General features: G+C 31.2%; 2 protein-coding genes across 2 annotated transcripts; one reads left to right on the forward strand and one right to left on the reverse strand.

The window, feature by feature from the left end:
- Positions 1–163: 163 nt before the first annotated feature.
- Positions 164–2,292, reverse strand: LOC123301517 (inactive selenide, water dikinase-like protein). Its single transcript, XM_044884284.1, has one exon. It carries the CDS (start codon positions 2,071–2,073, stop codon positions 853–855), a length of 1,221 nt encoding a protein of 406 aa, XP_044740219.1. The 5' UTR covers positions 2,074–2,292; the 3' UTR covers positions 164–852.
- A 542-nt stretch (positions 2,293–2,834) lies between these two features.
- Positions 2,835–6,981, forward strand: LOC123301516 (mitotic spindle assembly checkpoint protein MAD1). Its single transcript, XM_044884283.1, has 5 exons — positions 2,835–3,330; positions 3,391–3,744; positions 4,852–5,034; positions 5,099–5,293; positions 5,782–6,981. The coding sequence occupies exons 1-5, from the start codon at positions 2,887–2,889 to the stop codon at positions 6,916–6,918; spliced, it is 2,313 nt and encodes a 770-aa protein (XP_044740218.1). The 5' UTR covers positions 2,835–2,886; the 3' UTR covers positions 6,919–6,981.
- Positions 6,982–10,128: the final 3,147 nt, after the last annotated feature.

Raw genomic sequence — 10,128 nt, forward strand, 5'->3', positions numbered from 1 at the left:
TCGAGCATCTCATTCTTTTGAGTGTTGGGCAAAATAATTTTTGTTCAATCATGTTATTAGAACACCGCCCTCAATCAAAATTTTTCCTGAAAGGGAGTAATAAGGTAAATAAAAAAGAAACGTTTTTTCATTAAGGAAAAAAAACTATATTTCAAAAATTGAAAATAAAAACTCTAGTCCAGATTAAATGGGGTAAGAATACGAAAAATGTATGTGAATTAATTACCTAATCTAAGTTTCACAAAATACATAAACTATACTTAATTAAGAATAAGAAATACAATTGTTTTGAAAAAGTGCTGTATCTGAAAATGTTTGTTTTTTATTTGATTTGAACCAGTTTTGAAACTTTTAAAACGTTAATTATGCAACACCAATGAATGCAGAGATATACAAAAATAAACAAATTAATCGAAAAAAAGCCTTTTGTATGAAATATTACAAATGTAAAGGAATTACTTTTTAATTATATTATTAAAATAAAAATATATGTGCCTGCCAATAAAATCACTTCTTAATGGCTAGTGCCCCCAAACACGGAATTACTCCGTTATTATTACATGAAAATACACGATGCTCCAAGGTAATCAAATAATCATGTTTCATAAATGATTCATTTTATTATCTTGTTTGAAAAGTTAGGACGAACGTGGTGTTTTTTATTATGAAAAAATATCGTCAAAAAATGGAATTTGCCACAAACTAATTTATCAAAAAAAAAAAATACTTAAAATTTACTGAATCATGTTAGAACTGTTTTTTTCACACTTTGTATTTCATGTAATAAACAGTCTCTTCATTTCAAAAATACTAAATTATGTTTAAAATTATGAAAAAATGGCAACTGCAGCTCTAATCTTTAGCTGGTACTTCAATAACTCGTGGTTTATCAATGATACGGGCTGTGCGATTACCTTTTTCAACAATACCAATAATCCATGCTTGATAGCCCTCCTGTTTTTCGATGTCTTTACAGTAAGCTGCAGCTTGTTCACGTGGTAAACATATTAACAAACCTCCAGAAGTTTCAGCCGAATGCCCTTGTAACAATTGGAACATGTTACCACAAGCTTTTGCAACCGCTGCCATTTTAGCGATCACTGGTAAATTGTGAATAACAAATGCAACTTCATTCTTTTGATGTGATGCCAAATTTTGAGCATGACCCAAAAGTCCAAAACCAGTTACATCTGTTGCACCATGAGCGTTGTATTTGTGCATCAATCGTGATGCAATACGATTTAATCGAGCCATTGAATCCATTGCACGATGATAAGCTTTACGGACATCTTCTTCGGAGACAACGAGTTTGATACGATTCCAACGTTCTGGTTGATCCAACCATTGATGTGCATTCACAGCTACTTGTGTACCCAAAGGTTTTGTAAGCACCAAAACATCACCTACCACTGCGTTGTCTGGAACAATGTATTCGTTTGGCTGGCATACAGTTGATGCAACACCTCCAATTGTGCACCATGGATTTACAACAGTTTGACCACCAGTAACACTCGTACCGGCTTCAAGTGCTGAATCTTTAAAACCTCGCATGATTAATGGAATGACGACATCACGTTCCTTTTCTGTCATTTTTGTACTAACACCAAGTAACATAAGCATATTATCACACTCGGTGACTCCCATAGCATACAAATCACTCAAAACATTAGCACAGGCGATTTTTCCCATCATGTACGGATCATCAACCAATGGATAGAAGAAATCAGTTGTTTGTACCAAACACAATCCTCCATGGCGAAGTGGTGTAACTGAACAGTCAAGGCCGATGCCGATTCTTGGTATGGCCATGTGCATAAAGTGAGCGTGTTCATCTTGAGCACTATTATAATCTTGTTGAAGACCTTCCACTAATTTATTCAACACTTCTTGTGGTACTTTACAACCACGTCCTTTCAAATCGGCAAAACGCGTCAACCGAAAACTTGCTTCTAAGTCGTGAGCAATTGGATCAAAAGGCCGCCGCAAAGCTAAAGCGTTTGGATTTGCACCTAACTCCAACTGTGCGACGCCTAAAGCATCTCCAGGAACAGAAGCTACTTGATAATCACCCATTGGTTCTATGTACAATTACAAAGTTTGCAACAAAAGTACTAAAACCGAGTTAAAAACACTGACTCGTCCAGAGCGTTTCTCAAACAGTCGGCCAACGCTTGCAAAATGGCGTCTTCTTGTAAATGTGTTCAAAGCGCAATCGCTCTATCAGTTTATCTTCACTCTAATTGGTGTAAATTTACTGCGATATCATGTCCGGTAGTAGTCAAAATTTTATGAGCCCCGCACCGGCAAATTGTTTTTTACTTATATTTCTGATTAAACACTTTGAAAAGTGTATTTATGTATTTAAGATATTTAAATATACACGTACAAATGATATTTTAACCTTATTTGAACACAAAAATGATTACTTTTTGTAATAATTTTAAAAAATATGCTAAAATACAACAACTACAGTGCTGCCTCGGCTTTATTATGCCATAAAATATAACTATAAAAACAAGAGTTCAATGGCGGAGCTGGTTCCTTCTTATTGAACAAAAATAAAAGGCATTTCCGTTTCGTAACACTTCGTTCAACTTCGGCTAACGTATTCACTTCAAAATCGAAGCTGTGTTTTAATGCCGATGTAATCTCTAATTTACTTGATTCGTATGTAAGAAATTAGGGATTTTCTTTAATCAAATGTTTCACCAAAACATGAAGTTACTCAAATATTTTTGTTTGTGCTTTTACAAATAAAAACAAATTCTAACTGATCTATAACTAAAGTTTATTTAAATAAAAATTACACAAACTATTGTTTGTATTTCGATTTTATATAAGATTGTATAATAAAAGACAATAGTTTTAAATAAAAAATCATTTTAAATGTCTTCAACAGACCAAAATAATACACTTGTACAATTAATCGAAAATTATAAATGTCATAAATGCAAATCGAATCATGACCATTATGCAAAATGTAAGCGAAAAATGACAACTTATGATCTTTCATTTGATACACCTGATGCGAAAAGGAATCGTAACTTAAATAACACTGCTGAAGATGTTTCGAATGTTTCGATTTCTTCACCTTGGGAAACACGACGAATGAAATCAGATTTAATCGAAGCTCGTAGTAGAATATTGGTGCTTGAAACTCAAATACAACAACTGCATTCTGTTCGAAAAGAATTAGAATTAGTTTTTGAAAATGAGAAAAAAGTTTTGCAAGATCAACATACAAGAGACCGTGACTTGATTAATGACTTGGAATCGAGGATTAATGTTATTCGTCGACGTGAAGCAGAAACAAAAAGTGAACTGAATGAAGTAAGTGAAAAATTAATTAGTTAGGATTCATGTGATTTTGATTCATTTATTACTTTCTAGGTAAGACATAAAGCCGATACGACTAAAATCAATTTAGAGAAAAAAATTGAAGAACTGCAACAAAATATTGATAATTTAAAAGAGGAAGTTTTAGAAGTTTCATCTAGTGAACACGAAAATAATTTCTTTGCAAATCAACGAATTGCCGAATTAGAGGATGCATTGTCAGCTGCTGAAGACGATGCTACAGCTCAAAAAAAATTAGTGGCTGCATTACAAGCACAGTTATCTGAGAGTAATGCTACGAAACGTGATTTAGAATTAAAAGAGCAAGCATTACAAAAAGCGCAGCTAAAAATAAAAGATTTGGAGTATGAAAAAGGAAGCTTTTTAGAATGGCAAGCACAAACAAAAGTAAGTTTATTAGTCAAGAAATTTTAACTTTTTATTCTCAAAAGATGTGTGTTTTTTTTTTTTTTCAATTTATGTAAGGCAAACTGAATTAAAGAAACGTAACAATCAGAATCAGTTTTTAAGGCAGATTAGATTAGAATTTTTATTAATGTTGAGTCCAACTCGCAAAATCAGTCCGTTGGAATGTTTTTGGTACAATTTATTATTTGTTAAACAAAAATTTGGTATTTTTCAGTTAAGAGTATGTAGTATGCGTCCTGTTTCATCATAATAATAATAATAAATAGCCTGATTTAGCTCCCTTGGGCAAAGGCCTCCCCTAGTACATTCCACGCTTTTCTATTTTTGGCCGTTCTGCTCCACATACCTCCTGCATACCTTGTAATTTCATCTCTCCACCTAGTTGGTGGCCGACCTCTTTTACGTGCTAGATTTAATGGTACCCATGATGTACATCTAGTCGTCCATCGATCATCGTTTAGCCTTGAAACATGCCCAGCCCATTTCCACTTCAATTTTTTGATACAGACAGTTACGTCCTTGACATTTGTTATTGATCTAATAGTATTAGATCTAACCATATTAGCAAGTTTGGAATTTAGCATAGACCTTTCCATACTCCTTTGGCATGTGCTGAGTTTTTTATAATTTGAGATGGTTAGCGCTGAGGTTTGGGTACACGCATTCCAGGTCTTTGTTTTTAAAGAAATGTGCAGTTTACTTTTAAAGATTTCTTTCAGAGACCAAAATTTTCTCCACGCATTTATTATTCTCTTTTGAATTTCAATGCTGTTCTGATCATGAAAAGATATAAATTTTGCCCAGATATTTAAACTCATTCACTCGTTCTATGGTTTCATTTTCTAGAATAAGTCGAAGGTTGTGATTATCTTCGTTTGCATTTGACATCCATTTTCCTGTTTCATAAGTGATAACTAATACTCTGAAACTGTTACGGTGAATCAAAATAGTTTTGTCTTTAAAAAGTTTTAATTGTCAATTTTAAAATTTATTAATATGCCATTAATATTAATGCTTGTGGAGAGTATTTAAATAATTCATTCAGTTGTTATTTTCACTTATTTAAATTGAAACTCATATTTTCAGATGCAACAATCAAAATTATCAGCATTTAGAGATTTAGAAAAAGAAGTGGAAAAATTACGAGAAGAAAATCGAAATTTACATGATGCAGTTCAAAATAAGTTATTACTGGAAGAACAAGTATTGGATTTGCAAAAACATTTGGAAACAAGTAAATCTTTACATAAGGATCTTGCTGATTTTGAGGTATTTTATTATCGATATTTATTATTTAAAAAAAATAATCATTATGTTTTTTGTATCATAAAAGGTGAAATATTCGTTGTTAGAATCGAAATTGAATGATTGGTTGTCACTAGCCAGAGAATATTGTGAACCATTAGATCCATCGGATAACAGTTTATTACATGAATTTAGAAATACTATCGAACAATACCAAAAAAAGGAAATTATTTTAACATCTGAAAAATCCGCGCTGGAAAATGATCTCAGAGCAACGCAAAGAGTAAGTATTATTTTCATAAGAATTCGTCTCAATATTAAGTTGTGGCTGTTTTAAATTTCTTTAATGCACTTCAGTGAATTATACCCTGTATGTATGAAATATATACAGATATAAATATTTTAGGGGTATACTAATTTTAGTCCCAAGTTTGTAACGCTTAGAAATATTGATAATACGAACAAAATTTTGATATAGGTGTTCCTAAAATCACTTAATTAGTCCAATTCCGGATGTCCGTCTATCCGTGATCACGCAAACTCAAAAACGAAAAAAGATGTCAAGCCGAAATTTTTATATTTTCCTCGGGACGAAAAAAGTGATTTTATGTTTGTAAATGATCAATTTAGCAACATAAGACAATTATGTCTTGGATCCAAAGTACTCCAATAAACAAGGAGAAAAAAAGACGAAATCTCCAAATTTTGACCTATAGCATCTTAGCAATATAATGCATATTTGTTTGAAATATTGTAAATCCAATTTTTTAGGATCTCACCAACAAAAAACAAGAAATTGAAAAAACAAACGCTCAATTATCGGAAGTGCAAACTGCATACAAAAATCATCAAGCTTTTATACATCGTTTACAAAAAAAACTACTTTTAGTCAGTCGAGAACGTGATAGCTATCGAAGTCAATTAGATTCCTATGAAAAAGAATTAACGATAACATTAGGATCAGATACATTTACTAGCGGCCGTTCTACAACTGAATTACTTCAAGAACGTTTAGAGAGTTGTGAACGTATGATGGAAGGCTATCGTGATCTTATCACAAAATTGGAAAATGATTTAGAAATGGCAAGCAATCAAAATTCACAAGTGGCACCCGTTCGTACCGATCAATTAAAACGTTTACAATCAGAAGTTAGTCAATTACGTGCCGAAAATGAACGAATTATTCAACAAAGAAGCGAACTCGAGAAAGAACGAGAAATTCATGCGTTACAAGAGGATTCAAAAATTATTTCCAATTTACGGAATGAAGTACATGAACTTCAAAATCAAATCGAGGTTCTAATGAATCAAAATACAGAACTACAAAAACAAATCAACGAACATCAAAAAGAAACTAAACAGGAACAGATTTTACATTTTGAGCTAAATCCAATGGCAGAAGCTACATCAAAATATGATTCAGAAGTTGCTGCTTTAAGAAGTGAAATCGATCGTCTTAAACGTAAAATACGTAAATTAGAAGAAGGTATTGAAAATACTAGAATGGAGTCATTTGCAAGTGGAAGTAGTAGCCAAGAAATACAAACACTAAAAGAACAAATTAAATCGTACGAATTAAAAATTCAACGATTAAAAGAAGTATTTAAAACAACGTCACAAGAATTTCGTGATGTATGTTACACATTACTTGGCTACAAAATTGATCGTGTTAGTAACAGTAATTATCGATTAATTAGTATGTATGCGGAATCACCGGATGATTATTTATCGTTTCAATTGAATGAAGAAGGTTCATTAAATTTATTAGAAACACCATTTTCATCAACTTTAGAAGATCTGGTTGAAACACATTTACAACATCAACAATCCATTCCCTTATTTTTAAGCTCAATTACTGTTAATTTATTTAATAGACTTACATTACGAACACAGACTGTGGATTTATAAAAAAAAAAAATGTTTTAAATTTTGTATAAATTTTTTGTGTATACTTAAGCGTGCATTAAATCAATTAAATACAAATTTTTACAAAATTCCTCGAAACGGGTAAAAGTTCTCCATTTCCATCATGTCAATGCGAGATTTTAACCTTCAAAGGTCACCAAAAAAGGTTTTTCCTGATTATATCACTTCCTGTGGATAGAAGCTAATCAGGACTATTATAAAAATTGTAGACTTCTCTGTCAAATCCGTAATTTCTTAGAAAGCATAGAATTAATTTTAGTATACAAAATAAGAATTGTGATAATCCAGAAAATTCTTTTTTATTTTTATTTACCTGTATGAATAGGAGTAAGCTTTGATCCATTTTTTGAAAATCAGAGATAGAATTACAGGTCTGTTGGCGATGTTTCTAAAAGTGTAGAACGCGTCTATGTAAGAAGGGCAAGGAATTTTTTTATTTTTATGAGCCTTGAGGGAAGGAAGTGCAACTTAAAACTTGGCTACAAATTTTTGTAAAAGTCACTTTTAATCCTATGCGTCGCCAGAATTACTTTCAGGGGTTACATCTGCATCTACGCAGGGGGGGGTCAAAAGAATCAACTTTTCTTCCAGTACCGAAAAATTGATTGCTATGAATCTCTAGAAAATTATCTGCATATGGGCTTCTCGTTTATAAATAACAGAATTATTAGGGCCCATGGCAATGATCTTTCCCCGACGTGTGTTCTTGTATATGTGCTGTTAAATGATTTTTTTTTTAAATTCTTTTACAACAAATATTACAAACAAATGTTTTTCTCCACTATGATTTGTTTCGAGAGTGATGTCCTCTTTCCAAGTTTCAACCTTAATAAATCATTTTTTTACCTGCTGAGCGACGCAAAGGAGTGGTAATGTGTTTTGTTTATCAGTCGGTATACTTATGTATGTATCTCAATGTCAAAAAAAATGCTCGTTTTAAAACATTCTAAGTGTTACTATTATAACATAACATATGATGACTACGCTTAGATTGTTTTAACTGTGGCATTTTTTTTGACAGTGAGTATATGTGTGTGTATACCTATGTGGCATACTAGAGGCCAAACGCGTGGGGTAATTTTGATGATTCTAACGTTAATCGAAAAGAATTTCAAAAAATGAAAGCCGGCGAACTATACTAAGTGGAGTCTCATTGAATAGATAAATCGATTGACGTGAGAATCATTAAAATCGGGTCATGCGTTTGGTCTCTAGAGCGCCACAAAGAACCAAACATGCATACAAAGGCATTTAAAAATCCTAACTAAAAAATGTTGAATAAAAAAACTAAACTTCGTTAAATTAAAACTGAAAAGATAAAACAAATCCAACAGTTTACATATAGCGACCTTAAGGTAGTTCCTCCGCGACCGTCCAGTCAAAAAGTTTTGGACTAATACTATCATTCAGTGCATTAACTGTACTATGACTATTATACATATACCATATATTATTTTCAAAAGACTGTAGTTCCTCACTACTGTTTCTAGTATGCATATAAGCACACACACTATGACATATGCCTTTAACATTAGTCTTCATATCTTTTCCACAAAAATCATCGCTAAAACGAGTTATTTATTTAAGTTTTTTATCGAAACTATATGGTAAATAATTTTTATTTTTATTTATATATTTTCTAAATATAGTATTCTACATTATATTAGTTTTTCATAGAGATGGTGGACGTCATTCATTGGTAAATAAATATAATATTTGTAAATTTGTGTATTTTTATACACTTCTCCCATGTACACGTACAAATTGCGTCACTTTTAATTGCTAATATCTCATGTATGGCATGGTAAATCATCTTCTAATTTTAACAGCAAGTGTATTATGAATTAAATATTTTATATTCTGAGTTTTGAGAAATTCTTGGAATATCACTTTCGTGTAGGTACTACCTTAACAGTCGGAACCCATTAAAATCTAGAACGGCTCAAATCTTCCCAATAATATGGGACTTGTTTTTTTCTTTTCATTTTTTATTTAACGCAGCCGGGTTTTTTGATTTAAAAAAATTTTGTTTTAAATAAAATAAAGATCAAGCCACTCGCTAATAATGTATGTAGCTTTATATTGTTGAAAGAATTTTTTTAATCGGTCCAGTAGTTTTTGAGTTTATCCATTACAAACACACAAACAAAAAATCAAATATTTCCTCTTTGTAATGTTAGTGTAGATTTTTAAATTAACAAGTGAAAACAAACAATTGACTGAGTTAATTGTTGAAATACCATGTTTAGACAGTGTTGATGACGCAATCGTTTGTTTTTTGACGTCATGTAAATAATAAAAGATATCCACTTTTAAATAGCCACACACACATAACTGATATTCCTATATTAATACATACTATAAAATTTGCGTCTAATTAACGCTCTCGTGGGTAAACAGTGATGTTTACAAAAAAATGTTTCATACAAAATTTCTTTATTTTTCTATAAGGAACATTTTTTACATTTAAAGTTTTGTTCTATCTCTAACGGTTTACAAGACCCAATTGACCTATTTTGCTCATTTACGAACTCGACTTTTTACCCCCTGAGTACGCTATAAAAATTTCAGCTTGATATCTCTTCGTTTTTGAGTTATCGTGTTGGCAGACAGACGGACAGACAACCGGAAATGGACTAATTAGGTGATTCTATGAACACCTATACCAAAATTTTTTTCGTAACATCAATATTTTTAAGTGTTACAAACTTGGGACTAAACTTAATATACTATGCATATTTCATATATACATGGTATAAAAACTATAATCTGTGGTGTAGATTGAATAATTAACAGTGAGTCTTCAACTGTTATCTTTAAAAGTTTCAGAAATATAGATAAAATTTATTAGTGGGAAAGATAAGCATTGCATAAATAAGAACTTTTTTAAATATGATAATAATCGTCTTTGTAATTAAAGCAAAGATTTTATAAACATAAAGCATAGAGTTTTTAAATAATTAGTCATTTTTATACTACCGCCAAAAGTACCGACACACTATGATAAATATATATTCCTAAATTTGACGTTTTATTTCAAATATGTTTTTGAAATAAATCTTTGAGCGGGTAACTTTTCACTGAACAAGTTAAAACAAGTTGATTTCAATAACAAATGCGTATTTAAAATAAATAATTTTTAACTTATTAATATAATAATAATTCTTACTATTTATCCATTTTTTAATACTT

The sequence above is a fragment of the Chrysoperla carnea genome, chromosome 5 (genome assembly GCF_905475395.1).
Source record: "Chrysoperla carnea chromosome 5, inChrCarn1.1, whole genome shotgun sequence".
NCBI classification, from domain to species: Eukaryota; Metazoa; Arthropoda; class Insecta; order Neuroptera; family Chrysopidae; genus Chrysoperla; species Chrysoperla carnea.